General features: G+C 41.7%; 1 protein-coding gene across 2 annotated transcripts; it reads right to left on the bottom strand.

The window, feature by feature from the left end:
• Positions 1-3,866: 3,866 nt before the first annotated feature.
• parvaa (parvin, alpha a) lies at positions 3,867-19,802 on the bottom strand. Of its 2 annotated transcripts, none has more exons than XM_041838249.2 (12): positions 19,477-19,802; positions 14,821-14,910; positions 14,536-14,709; positions 14,217-14,357; positions 9,520-9,635; positions 9,222-9,280; positions 8,353-8,372; positions 8,127-8,188; positions 6,849-6,917; positions 6,653-6,754; positions 5,537-5,609; positions 3,867-4,909 (listed from the first exon to the last, which is right to left on the bottom strand). In XM_041838249.2, the coding sequence occupies exons 1-12, from the start codon at positions 19,613-19,615 to the stop codon at positions 4,833-4,835; spliced, it is 1,122 nt and encodes a 373-aa protein (XP_041694183.1). In that variant the 5' UTR covers positions 19,616-19,802; the 3' UTR covers positions 3,867-4,832. The 2 variants fall into 2 exon arrangements, with proteins under 2 accessions (XP_041694183.1, XP_045076933.1); XM_045220998.1 differs by lacking the exon at positions 19,477-19,802 and adding an exon at positions 15,472-15,510.
• Between the last annotated feature and the right edge of the window lie 2,244 nt (positions 19,803-22,046).

The following is a 22,046-nucleotide window of genomic DNA, read 5'->3' as shown; positions in this document are numbered from 1 at the left end:
TCTCTTTGATTTTTCTGTTTAGAAAAAACAACAACACATAGATTCCAAGAATGTTCCACCAACTAATAAGATTGTTGGTTGACAATATATTATCAATAAGATAAATGTCTTTCCAAACATATTTTGTAAAAAGAAAACCTGGCTGTTGGCATTTATGTAGCAGAAGTTCCTGTCCAAGCTGATTTTCAAGTTGCCTAGCAATGCACCTGCATTGTTATTATCATGGCATGTCTGTTTGTGTCACTATAATCTTCCCTCCTGCATCATGTGGAACTGTACCTACAGCTGAGCCAACCACTGACCTGCTGACCAAAGCATGATTTTGACCATTGCAAAAGGCTGTAAGGTCATAAATGGACAGGGTGTGTTTTTACAACCACTTGTTTGCTTACATGTGTAAAAGCAAACTACTCAATCAATCACATTTATTTATAAAGCCCTTTATACATCAGCAGATGTCACAAAGTGCTTATACAGAAACCCAGCCTAAAACCCCAAAGAGCAAGCAATGCAGTTGTAGAAGCATCGTGTCTAGGAAAAACTCCCTAGAAAGGTAGGAACCTAGGAAGAAACCTAGAGAGGAACCGGGCTCTTAGGGGAGGCCAGTCCTCTTCCGGCTGTGCCGGTGGAGATTATAAAGGTGCATGGCAATTAAGATCATTCTTCAAGATGTTTAAACGTTCATAGATGACCAGCAGGGTCAAATAATAATCATAGTGGTTATAGAGGGTGCAACAGGTCAGCACCTCAGGTAGAGAGAGGGCGAGGGAGAGAGAGGGTCGAAACAGCAGGTCCAGGAGAAGGTTTCACGTCCGGTGAACAGGTCAGGGTTCCATAGCCGCAGGCAGAACAGCAGAAACTGGATCAGCAGCACGACCAGGTGGACTGGGGACGGAGACAGCCAGGAGTCGTCAAGCCAGGTAGTCCTGAGGTATGGTCCTAGGGCTCAGGTCCTCCGGAAGGGGAGAGAGAGTAAGCAAGAGAGATGTGGAAGAATTAGAGGGAGCATACTTAAGATCACACAGGACACCAGATAGGACAGACTGACCCTAGCCCCCCAGCACATACTGTAGACTATTGCAGCATAGATACTGGAGACTGAGGGACGGACGGACACTCCGACGATACCCCCAGACAGTGCCAGCCAGGCAGGATATAACTCCACCCACTTTACCAAAACACAGCCCCCACACCACTAGAGGAATATCAACAGACCACCAACATACTACCCTGAGACAAGGCCGAGTATAGCCCACCACACGAGCCTGAGGGGGCGCAAAACCGGACAGGAAGATCAACCCACTCAAGTCGAGTATAGCGAAAAAATTCTGGCGCGATGTGATGCACCCCACCTAGGGATGGCATGGGAGAGCACTAGCAAGCCAGTGACTCAGCCCCCGTAATAGAGTCAAAGACAGAGAATCCCAGTGGAGAGAGGGGAGCCGGCCAGGCAGAGACAGCAAGGGTGGTTCGTCACTCCAGTGCCTTGCCGTTCACCTTCGCACCTCTGGGCCAGACTACACTCAATCATAGGACCTACTGAAGAGATGAGTCTTCAGTAAAATCTTAAAGGTTGAGACCGAGTCTGCGTCCCTCACATGGATCGGCAGACCATTCCATAAAAATAAAGCTCTATAGGAAAGTCCTGCCTCCAGGAACAGTAAGGAGGCCTGCATCTTGTGACCGTAGTGTACGTGTAGGTATGTACGGCAGGACCAAATTGGAGAGATAGGTAGGAGCAAGTCCATGTAATGCTTTGTAGGTTAGCAGTAAAATCTTGAAATCAGCCCTAGCCTTAACAGGAAGCCAGTGTAGAGGCAATTTCTTAAATCACTCACAGTGATACACATACGCCTGTCACACACACACAGAGGATAATGTGCTGCATTGCCAATATAAATGCACAAGCAGAGACATTTTCACAGAAACAGAAACATTATTAAAAAGTGTCATATTCAAGCACAGAGACCCTTGCCTGTCCAGCATAAGTGTGTAACCTGTTGATGGTTAATGTTTTTGCTGACTTAGGTTGACCCCCCTCACCCTGAGGTCAGGGGTTAAATGTGACCTCCACTAAGCCATTTTTAGAGAAGAACAGATAGATCATGGGAATTAAATACTTAATATAACATCTGGTTAGGGGGATGAAACACATGGAGAACTTGATATATGCTGTTGTATAATAAACATGTTATGGTGCTCTGTCTTCATTTCCTCTTCTCTGCCTTGGCCAGTGACAGTCCCATGGCTGCAGTATTATAAAGTGGCTACTTGATTTTTACATAATTTGTCATAGAGAGAAGAGCTGGTAAATTAGATCTCAGCATGTGAGCAGTCGCCCTCTTGTGGTCAGAGGAAAGCAGTGTTGATGGAGGTAAATAGAATGACAGGAAGGGATGCGGCTATGCTTGAGCATTCAAATGCTTTCAGGTCATTGACAATTGAGCCTCTGGGACAGTAAATTTCATTTGAGCCCTACAGTGATTGAGAATAATTTAATTTCTCATTTCTTCCAGGCAACATAAATTCACTTGCTTTCATTATTACACTGTCATTATACCAGAAGGCCATCTGAGGAGACATAAATATGACAGTTGTCAATGCAAGCAGGTTTAGGATTTTACGACATTTAAAGCTCAGTGTGGACTAAGCAAGACTTCACGTTAATTGTGTTAAACTGATCAAATAACCCACTCTCTGTTTCTATAACTTAGATGGAGTCACATTCACTCTGCACATTCATGTATTACAAATGGTCTGATGAATGAAGGGTATGCACATTCATTGGATGACTGTGGTTCTTCTCAGGGATTGTGTTACAGGAAAACAGGTTAGCAGCAGGCCTTTTCAATGGGACATTTGAAGAGGTTGATGTCACGTTACACATAAATACATGGATATGTTTGTGCACCAATCATCTCTCTGATTTATAGTCCACAGGGCTGCCTGTAATGTTATGGGTGAATGCCCCTGCCTTTGATGTTGGCCCTGGTTTCTTAGCAGCATGTGAAAATCCCAACACTTGGAGAGCGAGGGAAGCCAGGTCACATGACCCATAGCGAAAGCAGACATTGTGTGTCTATTTCGTTAGCGTGTTTAGCCTACATGTGTTTAGCCATGTCCAAAAATATACATTATCAATCCTCACATGCAAATAAAAGGGGGCCCATGGTATCAAATTATTTTCTTCACATCTCTGCCAATGGTCCCTTAGCTCTCCTCTCCTGTGCTCTCTACATTATAATGCCTGCTGCTTGTTTCTAAAGGTGAGGTGTGAGAGGCAGATGCACAAACACTAGCTCTGCTGTGAGGACAGGTAATGAAGGAATAAAGGGAGAGAGGGATGTGGAGAGGGAGGGGTAATTGACCTCTAATGGGGAAAACACTAGCATCCAGGAGTCAAGACATCTTTACAAGAGCAGTCAATTACTCTGGTGTTCTTTTCTGGTCTTTTCTCTCTATTGGGTGGTAGTGTACTCAAATATATCGTGAAAACTGCAAAATAAAGCACAGCTGTATTCTCTTCTTACAGTGACATCCAAATATCATATAGCTAACAGGCACATGACCTAATATATTGGTACACCGGGTAACCTTCAAATGATAAAATACAGAACCTTGTTTTCCTGTTGTTTCTCAACCAGTGACCACCTGCTACCAATCTTTAATAGTATTGTAGAGGTCACTCAGCTCTATTGTAGAAATATATAACAGGACATTTTCCGGAAGGCTGAGACCCGCTACAAACACTGTTCTAATCAAACCTCAGCTTTCCAAAATATCATATGCTGTTCTGAAGAGGGAAAGGAGAGTTTAAGACCTATGGTAACATCACAATAATGGAATAACATTCAATCAGCACAATATCCACAGATTTATTGTTTTATTTCAGGATTAACAGATGAGTAATACGAACTATGGATAAATTACCTCTATTAATGTACCTACAGTAATTAAAATACAGTGTATATGGCTTGTAGTGTATATAATTTCAAACACACAGTGTTTGCACTGTGTCTCTGACAGATTTTCACACCTTTAGACAGCTGCAAAAGGATAGCATCAGTTTATAACATTAGTGTTTTAACATTTCAACATTTAGGAATTTCATTTAGTTATTAAAACATTTATCATATATGATGCATGAAAAACAGTTGAAACTAAGTAAAATAACATTCAAATCACAGTCACAGCACTTTAAGTGGTGTCTTCCTAGTAATGGCATACAGTATGTTTAAATGAAGGCACTTATCAATGATTAGAAAGGAAAGGGAAAGGGGGATGCCTAGTCAGTTGAATGCATTCAACTGAAATGTGTCTTCCTCATTTAACCCAACACCTCTGAATCAGAGAGGTGCGGGGGGCTGCCTTAATGGACATCCACGACATAGGCGCCCAGTGGAAACAAGTTATGAAAGTAGAAAAGGGCTAAGTGAATGAAAACAATTTAATCACAACATCAACCTTTTGAAAGATTACATTTTAAAGAATAAAAAATAGGAATTATCATCAATAAAAATACCAATAAAATACCAATCACACAATGACTGTTTTTACTTACTGATATGCATTCATATATGAACAAAAGTATATATATATTTAGTGTAGTTTGAAAATTGCAGACAAGTATAAAATGGCACATACAATTTATAGTTATTATTATGGCACATACAATATTTGGTATTGCTAAATTGTTGTTTCATAATATAAATGCTTAATGTCTTGGTTCGTAATGCTCTTGGCATAATTAAATGGCTTCCCTTGAAGCATGCAATTGTGAAAATTGCAATTGAATGTTTCCCCGTAAAATGACTGCCCCCAACACCACATATTCAGTCCACATTTCTGTACCTGGTGAACAGGTTATACAGCACCCTCAGCGTTGACTTGAGGTCACAGTTCACGATATCTGGGAAAAAAGAACATATGAATAAACACATACAGACAGCCATCTCTAAAAACATATTTTTGAATAGAAATCCAGCAGGATATGGCATAAAGGAAGTGTTTTGACCCTGAGAAAAGCATTCCGATTCAGAAATGACAATCACACTGCCAATTAAATAGTACACTGAACATGAATGTGTTTCAACACGCATTCATAGACACACTACTAAATAATACTAAAAACAAATGAAAAAATACATTAAGTACACACACACACAGAACCCAAAAAGAAATCCATCCACCAAGGGGCTTGGCGTGTAATGCTTCTACTTAAACATAGTGTGACATTTGAGATTCACTGAATGGATTGGTAGAGTGAAAGAGCATATAACCAAGTCTGGAAGAAGTTTGGCTTTATGTGAGAATACTGCCGTCAGGGCTTAGTGCCTGACGGAATTCTCATAAACAAATAATTTATTTAGAGACCGATACAATTAAAACACTGACACATTGAATTATCAGGAGTTATATCTATTGCTCCATATGGTTTTGCACTAAATGTTCAGCCTCAGAAAAGGAAGAAAAACATTTAAACTAAACATAATTGTCCATAGCAACTATAAATGGCATCCTAAAGGAGAACACATACCTTCAGGCCTGGGTCTGGGTCTCTCCAGACCTCCGTCTTGCATCAGCTCAAAGGAGAAGGAGACGTTGTGCACCTGCATGACAGAAACACAATGACAGCAACGTTACACAACACAAGAGCCACGCAAAGGTAGGCTACAGTTTGAGGAAACAGCTCTCCAACCAACACACAACACATACAATTCACACAGGTCATTACAGTTCCCCTTCCACATGTTCCTCGGTGTGTAAACATCAGCTCAATAAACCCATAACCCCTTTCCAGCTGGACAAACACTCCTTCTGCACCAGCTAAAACACTAGAGGAAGGAGGAGGTGTTTCAGTCAGAATGTGGTTGTTGTTTGGTTGAGTTGGTTCATGTAAAAGTGTGGTACTGAGTGTCAGTACAGCGCCTGGTAATTCTTAGAACAGATCAGCTAGGAGTTTAAGGAGATTTAGGAAATATGGAGAGGGTAATTAGTAGCCAAAGCTTGAGCGAGTGAGAGCAAGAGAGAGAGCTTGAGACAGAGCTAGAGAGAGAGAGGGTGGGAGAGGGAGAAAGGGAGCAGGACAGAGAGAGGGTGGTGTAGAAATCAAGCAAGACCAACCATTGGAGGATTCCTTCAGGCGCATAGCGGGCACTCCTATATAGCAGCTGTCCCTGAAAGGACCCCTTGTCCCTGCTCCCCTCCCTCTCCCTGCATTAGTGCTAATCTCCTGGCCACTTATTGATTTCCTGTGCAGGAGCAGATTACAGATGCTGCTTGTGGGTGGGTGCCCACTCTGCTTGGCACAGCACAGCCTGCAGGAGAGGACCCAGGCTCAGGTCTGACAGGGCGTCCCTTTAGAAAGCCTGCTAAGAATAGCTATCAAGAGGCTTTGGGTTGCACATTGTCTGTTGGACAGTTTGGAATAATCTACATGATAAATACAAATAATTTTGAAGGATTATAACTCTTGAATTTAACATAATGATGCAAATGATTGAATTATGTTTTATTCCAATGGATTTTTCAACAATTAGGGCCATAAAATCATAATTTGCTGGAAATGTATTAAACTAGTGTGTTCACTGTCAAGTGCACCACACACAGAAAATATACAATTTGGCAAAATGGAGAGAAAATGTTAACATACCTTTTGGTCAAAGTTCTCAGGTGTCAGGAAGAAATGATAGAGCGGAACAAAGTAGCCCTCCAGCAGTCCCATCAGCAGAACCAGGTACACACCGTCAGCAAACTACAGATGAAAAAAACCCAAAACATGGTTATTCATATCAATATACAAGTTGAGGTATGATTCTGGTTAGATAATTATAGTTCATATACTGTACCTGTGTGTCCAATTCAGCCACCTCCAGATTGAGCTTGTTCAAGTGTTTGTTCACAAAGGTGATGAGAGTCTGTGGAAACAGCAGCCATTTACAGTGTAAAGTATTTGGACAGTGACACATTTGTTGTTGTTTTGGCTCTGTTCTCCAGCACTTTGGATTTGAAATGGTACAATACTATGATCTTGAAGTGCAGACTGTCAGCTTTAAATTGAGGGTATTTTCATCCATATCGGGAGAACCGTTTAGAAATTAGAGCACTTTTTGTACCTAGTCCCCCAATTTTAGAGAACCAAAAGTATTTGGACAAATTCAATTATACGTGTAAAATGTGATTTTCCTTTGTTTTATATATATTTCCAGACTAGGAGGTTGGAATAATACTGTGAAATTTTGAAAATTATGATAATGCCCATTTAGTGTAAGAGCTGTTTGAAAAGACAGACATTTCAGCCTGTTTTGTTGGGATGGAGATTTGGTCTTCCATGGTTACATCACCATATGGTAAATTAGTTAATAGACCAATAAGAAAGAGAGTTCCAAACCTCTCTGCCAATAACAGCATATTTTCAATTTCCCCCTCCCTACTCAGACCACTCCCAGACAGTCCAAGCAAAATTATTGCTTGAAAAACTGGTCTTCGCTAAGAAGTTATTTTTTGTTTCTTTTTGACTATTTTAATTTAAAACAATCACAGTAAGGTACTTAATTGTTACCCAGAAATTATTTGATATTGAGATAAAAACGGCTGCATTGGACCTTTAAATTATTCAAACGTTTTGTATTTGGTCCCATATTCTTAATGTGCGACTCTACAAACTTGTTGGATGCATTTGCAGTTTGTTTTGGTTGTGTTTCAAATTATTTTGTGCCCAATAGAAATGAATGGTAAATAATGTATTTTGGAGGTTTTGAGTTTTTTACCATTAATTTCTGTTCTAAATTATCTAAAACACAATCAAAACAAACTGCAAATGCATCCAACAAGTTTTAGTCACAAGCTTGATGTAGTCATTGCATGCTAGAAATATGGGACCAAATACAACACTTGACTACTTGAATTTGTCCAAATACTTTTGGATCCCTAAAATGGGAGGACTATGTACAACATGTGCTGTAATTTCTAAACTGTTCACCAGATATGGATGAAAATACCCTCAAATCAAAGCTGACCGTCTGCGCTTTAACCTCAGTCATTGTAACATGTGCTGGAGTACAGTCAAAACAATAGCAAAAGTACAATAAAACACTGCTACAGTTTTAACAAATAACACACAGTACCTTTTTCACCACATTGAGCTTGTCTGGAGCATGGTCAAACAGGGTGTCGAAAGCATCTCGCTCTTAATGGACGGAGAGAACAGTAATACCGTTAATACAATGTAAAAAAAGGTCAAGGTTGTCAATGACAAGTACTGAAAACTGTGCTATGAAGACAAAAAATGTCCATTGTTCACTGTGACTCATGAGAAAATGCATCGGTAGAGAATAAACAGTGAACACGTACCATGTCTCCCAGATAAAGCCCTGAGGGAAATGAGAAGTGAACTAGTTATAAACCTACATTTGGTCTGCAAGGACAGGTTGCAAAGAATTCAATTACATTTCTATATCAGCATACTTATATTCTACAACTCCTATTGATACGTTTATCTCAACCAGATAAAGAGGAATGTTGGTGGTGAATACAGTAATGTTGATGGAGTACATAATAGGTTCACTTTAGTGAACATTTAACAAAATGGATGTGTCCATTGTGGCATTGTCAGAGGAGCCAGGCATGTTGGGTCGAGGGGCTGCTGCAACATCCCTACAGCTATCACACAAAGGAGGCCAACAAGGGATGGCTTGGACACACACACACACACACAGCACTCCTTCTCTTCATGGTGTAATCTCTAATGACAGTGGCAGGGCTGGGCAGCGGTCCAGGTCGTATGATAACAACCCTGTGACCATGACTATAATATGAGCGCTCTGCTCGCCCACTTATCTCCCCAGCTGCTCTGGGCTTGCTGGACCGCTCCAACCTCAGCTGGGGCTGTGCTACACTGGCAAGGAACCACACTTCCCTGTCCATACAATGGTCTACTGTGTTCATAGATGCTGGCGAAATAATTGTGCTTGAACACTTATAATAGAATGCAGTTATTTCAGAAAATAGCCTTTCATAAAGGCTGCAGGAGGGATTGCATTTGAGAGAGGAAAATCTATACATACTAAATATTGGAAATAAGATTGCATTGTGTTTTTGGGAGGGACAATGATATCATGTGGTGTACTAAGGTAAACCTCTCTCTATTTCTGACATAACAGACTGAGTGAGGAGTGAGAGTTCTCTCAATGAGAAAAGAGATGATCTGAGAGCTGACATACTCTGTATTGCCTGTGATCTCCTCCTGGATCTGGCGGGACTGAAGAATTCCCTCCCTTTTCTGAGAAAAAAGAAAGATAAAATGGCAAATGAAAAAGGAGAATCTGCCTTGCATTAAAGGGGACAATAATTGTATTTAAAGAGTAGGAGTATTTCATTATTATTCAACACATTTATAAGCATGTATAGCAAAGTTATTTTAACGTGTAACTAATATGCATACGACTTCAGATACTTAGGCTATTTCAAATGTCATCCATGTGTACTATATCTCAAGCCAAATAAGATGATGTACAGTACCTGAACCACCACTACTTGGATGGACACGTGGTCAGGAAGTCTGATTGGTGCTCTGAAGTGCTGAGACAGCGCCACCAACAGGTGAAGAATGGCCACTATACTCTTAGCATGGACAGCTGGACAAGAGACAGACAGAAAAGGGGATTTGCTTTAGCTTTGAATGATTGAAAGAACAATCAAGTAAACAAGGCTTTGATTTCTCCCTACTACAATGCTAAATTAAAGGAGAGGTATCTAAAAGCCCTCTGATATCTGTTTGATCCTCTCAGGCTAAGTGGATCAGAACAGAGGAGTGTGTTACATCCCCCTTAAGTGTTTTTCCCCAGCTTAAAAGAAGAGGTTGAAAGCAGGGAACAATTGCATCGATTCGGTTAGCACTTGGGTGACAAAAGTCTGCAGTACATTTTTATCAAAGACTCCAACATGTCATACAAGTGTTTCTCTTTTTGATGTAGTCATTTCATGCATTCATGCTCCTTTCAAAACAAACCTCTTACCTTGATGAATATGTACAGTGCCTTCAGAAAGTATTCATACCCCTTGACTTATTCCACATTTTGTTGTGTTAGAGCCTGAAGTCAAAATGGATTAAATAGATTTTTTTCTAGAGGTAGCCTAGCGGTTAAGAGCGTTGGGCCAGTAACCGAAAGGTTGTTGGTTTGAATAAATATTAACCAGTTAACCCCCAACAACAACTGCTCCCCGGGCGCCGATGATGTCACTTAAAGCAGACCCCCGCACCTCTCTGATTCAGAGGGGTTGGGTTAAATGCGGAAGACACATTTAGGTTGAATGCATTCAGTTGTACAACTGACTAGGTATCTATCCACTTTCCCTACACACAACACCTATAATGACAAAGTGAAAACATGTTTTCAGAAATCTTTGCAAATGTATTGAAAATGAAATGCATACATTTCTTATTTACACAAGTATTCACACCTCTTTGCTATGACACTCCAAATTGAGCTCAGGTGCATCCAATTTCCTTTGATCATCCTTGAGATGTCACTACAACTTGGAGTCCACCTGTGGCCAATTAAATTGTTTGGACATGATTTAGAAATAAATATACCGGTCTATATAAGGTCCCACAGTTGACAGGGCATGAGTCTGTCCTCGGCTGCAACACTCACTACTGAGTTCCAAACTGCCTCTGGAAGCAACGTCAGCACAAGAACTGTTCGTCGGGAGCTTCATGAAATGGGTTTCCATGGCCGAGCAGCCGCACACAAGCCTAAGATCACCATGCGCAATGCCAAGCGTCGGCTGGAGTGGTGTAAAGCTTGCGCCATTGGACTCTGGAGCAGTGGAAACGCGTTCTCTGGAGTGATGAATCACGCTTCACCATCTGGCAATCCAACAGACAAATCTGGGTTTGGCGGTTGCCAGGAGAATGCTACCTACCTGAATGCATAGTGCCAACTGTAAAGTTTAGTGGAGGAGGAATAATGGTCTGGGGCTGGTTCGGGCTAGGCCCCTTAGTTCCAGTGAAGGGAAATCTTAACGCTACAGCATACAATGAAATGCTAAACGATTCTGTGCTTCCAACTTTGTGGCAACAGTTTGGGAAGGCCCTTTCCTGTTTCAGAATGACAATGCCCCTGTGCACAAAGCGAGGTCCATACAGAAATGGTTTGTCGAGATCGGTGTGGAAGAACTTGACTGGCCTGCACAGAGCCCTGACCTCAACCCCATCGAACACCTTTGGGATTAATTGGAACGCCGACTGCGAGCCAGGCCTACTCGCCCAACCTCACTAATGCTGAATGGAAGTCCCCGCAGCAATGTTCCAACATCTAGTGGAAAGCCTTCCCAGAATAGTGGAGGCTGTTATAGCAACAAATGGGGGGATCAACTCCATATTAATGTCCATGATTTTGGAATGAAATGTTTGACGAGCTGGTGTCCACATACTTTTGGTCATTTAGTGTATCTGGGGAAGGGTATAAAACAATTTCTTGAGTGTTGAAAGTTTGCAAGAGCACAGTGGTCTCCATCACTGGGAAATAAAATACTCTGCCTTGAGATGGGAGAACCTGCCAGAAGGACAACAGTCTCTACAGCACTTCACCAATATGGGCTTTATTGGAGAGTGGCCAGATGGAAGCCACTCCTGAGAAGAAGTCACATGACAGCACGCCTGGAGTTTGCAAAAAAAGGCACGTGAAAGACTTGGAGTATAAGGCAAAAGATTCTGTGGTCACTGTCATTATTGGGTATTGTGTGTAGATGAGTGAGAAATATATTTAATCAATTTTGAATTCAGGCTGTAAGACAACAAAATGTGGAATAAGTCAAGGGGTATGAATACTTTCTGAAGGCACTGTATATTTCCTTGACTACTTCACTCATCAGTTTATCCCTCTCATTTTCTCATACAAACATGTTGCTAAAACAATTTCTGAGTGCTATTACCATCTTCTGGTTAAAAAGCTTTCATAAAATAGAGACATCAAGGCAAAACTAAAGTGCTTCACTGAAATGTAGACAGACAGACACTCCTCTTCATTAGAGTGAAAGCTCAATGGGAAGCAGAGAACTCAATGACCAGTGACACAAGTATGGACTCTTTACTAGCTGAACATCGATCCAGTATCCCTGCACATTGTAAATATGGTACTGGAACTGACCCTGTATATAGTATGCTTACTTACTTTGTGTTTTTCTTAATTCTATATCTTGTGTGTTTTTGTTCTACCTTGTTATTTGTAGTATTACATTGTTATTGATTACCACATTGTTGGGGTTAGAGCTTGCAAGAAAGGCTTTCACTGTACTTGTCTATGTGACATTAAAACATCACCCATGTATTCTAGGGCTGGGATGATAACAGTATCGCGATACTCGTTAGTATCGTGGCAAAGAAACAAAACACAAAGCGGATTTAACTTCTTTAGGGAAACAGCCCTAATGTTGGAAACAAACATTATTATGTTGTCATCCAGTCACATGTATTTATTTTCCAAGCTATAGCACACAATATTTTAAATACAGCAGGTTTTTAAAAGGACCAAAGAGTTGGTTCTGCTTCGTGTTTTAATTTTTGTCATGGGAAAAATATTAAGATACTGGTATCATCACAGCCCTAATAAAATCATTTCATAAAATAGAGACATCAAGGCAAAGCTAAAGTGCTTCACTGAAATGTACAGACAGACACTCCTCCTCATTAGAGTGAAAGCAAAGGGAAGCAGAGAAAACTCAATCACCAGTGAGGAAAGTATGGAGTCCTAACTAGCTGAACATCACCCGCGTAGTCCATCTGTCTGACCACTTAGTCTGTCTCTCCAGGGCTGCATTCATTAGCACCAAACAGAGGAAAACCGACTGAAACATGGAGGGACTAGCTGAACCTGTCCAATAAAAACACTGATTTTAAATTTCCTCTTGCAAAACGTTTTGCTACTGTGTGCTCTAATGAATACGACATACACTGAACAAAAACAAACGCAACAATTTCAAAGATTTTACTGAGTTACAGTTCATATAAGGAAATCAGTCAATTTAAATAAATGCATTAGGCCCTCATCTATGGATTTCACATGACTGGGAATACAGATATGCATCTGTTGGTCACAGATACACTACATGACCAAAAGGATGTGGACACCTGCTTGTCGAACATCTCATTCCAAAATCATGGGCATTAATATGGAGTTGGTCCCCCCTTTGCTGCTATAACAGCCTCCACTCTTATGGGATGGCTTTCCACTAGATGTTGGAACATTGCTGCGGGGACTTGCTTCTATTCAGCTACAAGAGCATTAGTGAGGTCGGCCACTGATGTTGGGCGATTAGGTCTGGCTCGTAGTCGGCATTCCAATTCATCCCAAAGGTGTTCGATGGGGTTTAGGTCAGGTCTCTGTGCAGGCCAGTCAAACTCTTCCACACCGATCTCAATAAACCATTTCTGTATGGACCTCGCTTTGTGCATGGGAGCATTGGCATGTTGAAACAGGAAAGGGCTTTCCCCAAACTGTTACCACAAAGTTGGAAGCACAGAATCGTCTATAATGTCATTGTCACGCCTAGACGTTTCCACTTCACAATAACAGCACTTACAGTTGACCGGGGCAGCTCTAGCAGGGCAGAAATTTGACTGACTTGCTGGAAAGGTGCCATCCTATGACGGTGTCACGTTGAAAGTCACTGAGCTCTTAAAAATATATAGTAGATTCCAGCAATTTGAAGGGTCAGTATCTGGTGACTACCATTTGCCTCATGCAGCGCGACACATCTCTGCATCTCATAAAATGACGTTGGAGGCGGCTTATGGTAGAGAAATGAACATTCAATTCTCTGGCAACTCTGGTGGACATTCCTGCAGTGAGTATGCCAATTGCACACTCCCTCAAAACTTGAGACATCTGTGGCATTGTGTTGTGTGACAAAACTGCACATTTTTGAGTGGCCTTTTTTTGTCCCCAGCACAAGGTGCACCTGTGTAATGCTCATGCTGTTTAATCATCTTATTGATATGCCACACCTGTCAGGTGGATGGATTATCTTGGCAAAGGAGAAATGCTCACTAACAGGGATGTAAACAAATTTGTGTATAACATTTGAGAGAAATAAGCTTTTTGTCCGTATGGAAAATGTCAGGGATATTTTATTTCAGCTCATGAAACATGGGACCAACACTTTACATGTTGCGTTTATATTTTTGTTCAGTGTAGTTCTCAGCCTCTACTTACAGTCCACGTTCCATTTGATGCTCCTGGCGGAGATCTTGATGGAGTCGTTGATCCTCTCCAGAACTGTCTGCAGCTTCTGCTTCTGGGCGATCTCTGACTGGGTCACCTCAGCCACGTTCAGTTTCTCACCCTCCAGCTTCTCTGAGACACGCATATAAAGACAACAGCATTCATTAATTTGGTCAGTGGTCTTCTTTAGCATAAATACAGGCATTCCTGTCAAAGAGAGAAAGGCCAGAGGGAGAAGGTGATTGGTAGTAGAGTGGAATTAGTGTTCCTTTAAGTTTGATGGAGAACCAATAAGGGACTTGTTCCTCACCGAAGAGTTTCTGCAGAACCTGCCCGTCGTATAGATCCTCAGCCAGGTCCTTCACGATGATCCTCTCTCCTACCAACACATCATTGATCCAGTCGATCAGCACCTTCTGGAGTTCCTGTAGTTTGCTATCGTTCTTGGAGTTGGGGTCAACCATGGTGCGGACCTCATTCTCCTCTGTAGAAACAGAAAGAACGGTTGGGTATAGCCAGTGTCAAGACATTTCATAATTTATGACCAGGGCTCTCAGATTGGGATAGATGGTGTACTGTACTGTGCTGTACTTACCTAGCATGGTGTCCTCTGGGTCCAGTTCATATTGGGTGGGGCTCAGGGGCAGGTTGATGGCGTTCATTCCTTCCTCCTGGAGCTCAGACACTGTAGGGAAGGAGGGAGAGATGGGAGAGAGACCACACCACATCACTCACAATGCATCCTCTCAAACCTCCACCTTTCAGTGCAATAGCTATAAATTCACATAGCAAAGGAGGCGGCACAAACAGTAAGCCACTTACAACCTGTGATGATTCTACGAAAAAGGCTTTATACAATTTAGACTACTACTACATGTTTCTTTTTGCTCTTATTTTAGTGTCAGTGAGAATTCTGCCAGTATGACCAATCCACCAGAAATAAGTGTGAAGGTCAGGGGGACAATGAGAGGATGTTGTTAAGGCGGGGGACATGTGGGTTCCCAACTACTGGGATAAGGATATCAAAATTGGCACCATCCTCTCTGAAGTGCTTCCTAACAGAACATGATAGCACTGCAATAGTGTTCCCACACCACTAATACACTAGCTAACTACTCCCACAGCCATTTGGTCCAAATAGCCTAGCATTAACACAGGAGCAGGATTGGGCTTTGCTTGCTTTATCATGTCTAATACGGTATGTTATTGAGGTGTAGTGGTTCTTTCTGTAAGTGGTTTCACTCACTGGTTTCTCTGTCTTTCCTCAAGGAATATGGACTTTCCCTCACCTGCAAATGGGAAAAACACTGCAATTTTATCTTAAGTCTAGGAAAAGCCCTTCTTCTGTCCTCCAGACAGGCATTTCCTCAGTCTACTACTTACTGGGCCTCCTCCAGCCACATACGCTTGTCCTCCCAAGGCTATTTCTCACAACAGAGGAGAGATGTTCTAAAGGGGATGATTCTTATTGTGTTTTTTTCCTTAGCTCACTGCACCAGCTCAGCTTTCTGTGTCACCGTTCCTGAATCTACTTATCTGATCTGACACTGTTCTCAGTTAATCAAGACAATATAATTTCCCCATCTGTTAGTCTTGGATATCCCCGACCTTGGAGCAACGTAAGCCTATAGGCATTCAAAGATTGTGGAAGTAAGCAGTCTGGCTCGAGAGATCTGTTATTAGCACATTTATTACACAGAACTTCCTGGTTTCCCATCACCCCCTGCCCTGCCATGCATTTCAACATACTGCTGTGTGTCAGACAGTGTCAGTGACACCTGTAATGGTGTGAACATCCTGTGCTGGATTTCTCAGCCTTCCTTCCCAGTGAGGATGACATCCTCTTAATCAACACCATCAGCAGCCCTTTTGAAGACCGCCATTGAGCACCATATCCTCCTGTGTCCTGACAGCACGACGCATCCCTTCTCTCAGATATAATTGTATGACTGAAAATTGCCTGCATTAGCGTGTGTCTACACAATAAGAGGTATTATCACTGCCCTTTCTACCACCCCTTTACACTGTATCCACACACAATGTCCTCTTGACCAGTGGTGATTTGCACAGAGCATGTGATGCTGCAAGGTGGGCTGCTAATCCTAGCCAAGACCTGCTACAGAGACACTGGGTCTCCTTTCTTCATCTCCTTCCTTCATATGTACTGATATGAAGGAACTGGATGGGTGAAAACCAATACCTAGTAGGTATCCACCATATTGCTTTCAGCTATCCTGCAACGTCATCCGTGTGTTAATGGAGGAACGGAAACCAGCAAAAGATGCCCCTTTAGATTATTGAGACACAGCCACAGTGTTTCTCCTTCCTCTCCTCATGCTCCGGCGGAGGGTAGGTGAATAGTAACAGGCTGTCCTACCTGGTGGGCAGAGTGCTCCACAGCCCATCTCTCCTCTGAGTTCCCAGCATCTTCTCTTTACTGACTCGTCTCCTCAAGCCCGTTCAGTGTCCACTGTCCTGTCTATAACACTCTCCACCTATTCCTCCCTCTCTCGGCAAGGTCCAATCAATGGGCTTGTTCAAGGCCGTGGCTGTGCCCCCTCTCTTCGTCCCCATCGTAAACGTCAGAGTTTTTCAAATTAAATATACTGCTGCCACATGTGTCCAAAGAGGCTTTCCATCAAATCACCAGGAACACACTGCAGACATCCTGGCCACTGTGCTCCTCTGTGTGCGTGTTAGAGGGAGAGATAGGATGGGGCTCAGCTGTAACTGTGTCAGCCACTCAGCCCTGTGACCCCTGATTGACACAAACCAATTATAACACAAGTGCACTCTTGGAACAGGACAAATCAAGAGGGAACATTTCCACTTAACGTGCAAAAGGCTTTAATTCATTTAATGATAAACGTGTGGAAAAACAATGGATGGAGCAACTCATTCATTTATAGGTTTGGAAATGCTGCAACAGTGAAATAAAGGACATGTATTGGCAGTACAGATGCTCCTGGAGTTGTGTTAGCTCTTGCCTCATTCCTGAGTAATTGCTCTGAAGTAGCAGCCTGGTCTCATAGACTAGACGTAACATACTAAATGGAAATCCGTGACCCTCAAATTAGTATGATATGTTACTTTTTGTATGGTTACATAAGACAGAAGGTTACTTAATGTAAAAATAATAACGCAAACGTCTAGCAACCCAAAGGTTGCGTGTTCATATCTCATCACGGACAACTATAGCAACTTTGCAGATACTTACTACTATTGAGGTACTTTGCATGTTAGCTTACCCTTTCCCTAACTGTTTAACCGAACCGTAACCTTAATTATTCCATGATATAATTTCTGATCAGTTATGATGAGGCACTTTTGTTTGTTTGCCGCCATCTCTATTGAAGGGTGTTGCACTACTCTGTTGCGCTTGTCGCAGGTAAAACCATGTGCGGTTATTATGAGCAAGACAACGTCGAATGTTGGCTTCAACTTGGTTTTCCATATAAAGCGTTCCATTACAAAAGGAACCCGATTTTAACTTAACTTGGCAATGTCTGTATGAACCCTGTATAGGCTACTTGCTCAGCCCCCAAATGAAAGATAAAATCACCTGGTATTGAAATTATACACGCATCATTCACTTTTCTGTCAGATCTTGACCCGGGCCAGTACATTTTTCCATTTGGGTCAGTAGCTTTCAGTTGGCACTGGCCTAGTGTGCCATTGCCAAGTTTACCTGAACGTCAAGCCCCGCTGTGTGCGTAGGGCCTATATGTGTACCACTTTGTGTAGCCATTAGCGATGCTAATGATAGCCTAACCGTTTTTGGGTAGATGGAAAGGCAATTCAAAGGTAACTACAAAGTAGCCTATGCCTACCTGGCAGAATCATGATTATTTGAATCAATCCTGTGGCCATTTGCTTTGAAAACTCCATCACAAGTGCACTACAGAAACACCGCTAGCCAAACAAAACGGTCTGACTGATCCTCACCTCAATTAAACGGTAACTACACAAAACTAGAGGAAATCAGTCCTTCCCCCAACTTTATTTTTTTGGGGCCGTGGTATCATTTTGGTATCAAGTATCGTTTTTTATTTTCTGCCCTCAAAAGTACATATGGCACTTTGAAATTTGCAATAAATACATTTTGCACTTTATTTTAATATACTTTCTTTGCTGTTACAGTAAATCTATCCAAATCAATGTAAGAACACAAGGGCATGCTGATGTAAAAGATGGCTAGTCATTATTAGCCTTGTTCTGTATGGAATGCAGACACATTATGGGACACAGGCCAGGTCATTATTAATAAATAAATACAAAAATATATATATATAAAATTGGTGCGACAAAATCATGTGCTGGTGCTACCAACGGGGGAAAAAAGTTGGTAGCACCAGTGGAAAAACAGTGTAGAACACTGCCCTAAGCCAGCTAACTTTTGCCACCTAGCTAACGTTAGCATTAGCCACCTAGCTAATGTTAGCCACAACAAATTGCAATTCGTAACATATCATACATATTACAAATTCTTAACATATTGTACAAGTTGCAATTCGTAACATATCATACCAATTGTAATTAATAACAAATCATACGAAATGGATGGACATCCACAAATTAATACATACCATACCAAACGTAAAATATCATACTAATTTCAGTGTCCCAGATTTTCGTTTACTATGTTAGATCTACCTCTAAGTCCAGGTTGCAGCAGTAGTGTTCCCTACATGGCAATCATAGCCTGCAGCTATAGTAAATAGCCCTACTGTAGTAAGTACTCTAGTAATGTAGTACTCTAGTAGCTCTACTAGGCGCTGCACTGTATGCACCCCCGGGCTGCCCTGCAGGTCAACACAATACAAGAAAGTTGAAATACAAGACATTATTTGAGTGTATTGGCTGGGTTTACAGACAGGCCTATTTATTATGTAGCCTAGATAAGCCCCGAGGCTACTCCATTCCGAGGCTACTCCGTTCTGATATCGTCAATGAATGTGCAGTGGGGAAAGCGTGCAGGCGAATTCGTTTTAGCTTTACCAGTAATGAATTGACAGAATCAAACTGAGTAGACAATAGATTGGGATAGATTGGGTTGTGACTTAATTGCACAATGCATTTTCTGTAATAATTTGCGCCGCTCAGATTGAAACATTGCTGTAGCTAGCAAGTTCAAATGGGCCATAAAATAAACATTTTCTTCATGTCCTTTGCCGTTTAGTTTACACACACAACTGCTCGCAAGTGAAGTTTATACATGTTTTTGACAGTATTGTTTTGATCTGAACTTTACCTTCTTTTGCTTTCTTTCTTCTTACTAAAGTTCCTCCAAGTTTTCCCAGGAACGAGTCATCTTTTTTTCTGGAAGAGGGAGATTTCGGAGTCGACGGCGATTTGGGAGAGGACGGCGACTTTTCCGGCGAAGAAGCCATGATCCAATTTAGCCAAAGCTCAAAAGGTACAACCAAAAATTACACGTTAAGTAGATCTCTGAATTACATTGATTTAAGTCACGTTCTGTTCGAATCAATGTTCACTCCCAGTCCCTATAACGGAAACGGAATTCCAAACATTCGTCCAGCCCTCGACTCATTTCCTTGATCACAGATCTAGTTCCCTTCCCTATATATTGCGTACATAAAACCCTAATGGCTGATTACTTTGTAGCACATAGTTTGCCCCTGCATGCATTGACAAATACATTTTTCTGGTAGTATCAGTAAGGATGGATAGACATTGTTATAGCCTTTTTTCCTAATGCCACCATATGAGATCTCTCAATATTATGTAATATCCATAAATCATGACCAAATACACTTCAATTCATAAACATCTTTATGAAATAAATCGTATTTTTACAGATTAAAAATAAACAGCAACAGATCAGTCTGTCAGTTTAGGATTTAATACATCATCATTTATTGTGCTCAGCAGAGACCCCTAAACTCTTATCAAACTAAATAAATTGAACCAACAGATACAATCATAATTTACATGAAAAAAGTTGGGCAAAGAGGACTCATAAAAGTGAATACAATCATGTTGGTTGTGGTCAGTACTGAGTAGTAGGCAACAGACAACATGCAGGAATAATACTAAAAAGTCCTGTGGAAAATTATAAACATGGACACCCATTACCTTCACTGACACTGTCTCAACTTGGTGTATTGGTTGATTAAGCTACTTGGTATAGGGCAGATTAAGTTATACAACATACAGTAGTTTTTCCAGTGCTCCTCAACACAACAGCAACAACACAACATGAACAGTAGAGACCCTACAGTAGAGACCTACAATAGACACCTACACATATATAAGACACATTTTGCTTTGAGAGGGAAAACATATTTGATAGGATGAAGTAGTGTTTATAAGTGCTTTCCAGTGCAACTGACAAAGTATATCTATATATATTTGTAATAATATTATATTTCATTTATTCCATTCATACGGCGGCATACATTCTGAGGTGTTCTTGGTTAGGCATACAGTAATCTCAGAAGGCTGTCAAGAGAGACTAGGCATACAGACACTGGATGTACAACCCTCATGTCCATAAGAGATGTGATCCTCAAGTAGGAATTGACAAGTAAAACCTATATACAGTGGGGGGAAAAAGTATTTAGTCAGCCACCAATTGTGCAAGTTCTCCCACTTAAAAAGATGAGAGAGGCCTGTAATGTTCATCATAGGTACACGTCAACTATGACAGACAAATTGAGAGAGAAAAAAACCAGAAAATCACATTGTAGGATTTTTTATGAATTTATTTGCAAATTATGGTGGAAAATAAGTATTTGGTCACCTAAAAACAAGCAAGATTTCTGGCTCTCACAGACCTGTAACTTCTTCTTTAAGAGGCTCCTCTGTCCTCCACTCGTTACCTGTATTAATGGCACCTGTTTGAACTTGTTATCAGTATAAAAGACACCTGTCCACAACCTCAAACAGTCACACACCAAACTCCACTATGGCCAAGACCAAAGAGCTGTCAAAGGACACCAGAAACAAAATTGTAGACCTGCACCAGGCTGGGAAGACTGAATCTGCAATAGGTAAGCAGCTTGGTTTGAAGAAATCAACTGTGGGAGCAATTATTAGGAAATGGAAGACATACAAGACCACTGATAATCTCCCTCGATCTGGGGCTCCACGCAAGATCGCACCCCGTGGGGTCAAAATGATCACAAGAACGGTGAGCAAAAATCCCAGAACCACACGGGGGGACCTAGTGAATGACCTGCAGAGAGCTGGGACCAAAGTAACAAAGCCTACCATCAGTAACACACTACGCCGCCAGGGACTCAAATCCTGCAGTGCCAGACGTGTCCCCCTGCTTAAGCCAGTACATGTCCAGGCCCGTCTGAAGTTTGCTAGAGTGCATTTGGATGATCCAGAAGAGGATTGGGAGAATGTCATATGGTCAGATGAAACCAAAATATAACTTTTTGGTAAAAACTCAACTCGTCGTGTTTGGAGGACTAAGAATGCTGAGTTGCATCCAAAGAACACCATACCTACTGTGAAGCATGGGGGTGGAAACATCATGCTTTGGGGCTGTTTTTCTGCAAAGGGACCAGGACGACTGATCCGTGTAAAGGAAAGAATGAATGGGGCCATGTATCGTGAGATTTTGAGTGAAAACCTCCTTCCATCAGCAAGGGCATTGAAGATGAAACATGGCTGGGTCTTTCAGCATGACAATGATCCCAAACACACCGCATAAGAAGCATTTCAAGGTCCTGGAGTGGCCTAGCCAGTCTCCAGATCTCAACCCCATAGAAAATCTTTGGAGGGAGTTGAAAGTCCGTGTTGCCCAGCGACAACCCCAAAACATCACTGCTCTAGAGGAGATCTGCATGG

Source organism: Coregonus clupeaformis, chromosome 6 (genome assembly GCF_020615455.1).
Source record: "Coregonus clupeaformis isolate EN_2021a chromosome 6, ASM2061545v1, whole genome shotgun sequence".
Classification (NCBI taxonomy): Eukaryota; Metazoa; Chordata; class Actinopteri; order Salmoniformes; family Salmonidae; genus Coregonus; species Coregonus clupeaformis.
Note: the sequence above shows the minus strand (reverse complement) of the source record. Positions and strands in the feature narration are given on the sequence as shown.

Bases quoted from the DNA above. Each gene is read 5' to 3' on its own strand.
- parvaa (XM_041838249.2), bottom strand. From the start codon at position 19,615: ATGGCTTCTTCGCCGGAAAAGTCGCCGTCCTCTCCCAAATCGCCGTCG. The intron at 14,710-14,820 runs GTAAGTACAGCA...CTGTTTCTACAG, and splicing joins CCCAGAGGACACCATGCTAG to AGGAGAATGAGGTCCGCACC. The intron at 9,281-9,519 runs GTACTGTACATC...CTTTTTTCTCAG, and splicing joins TCCAAGTAGTGGTGGTTCAG to AAAAGGGAGGGAATTCTTCA.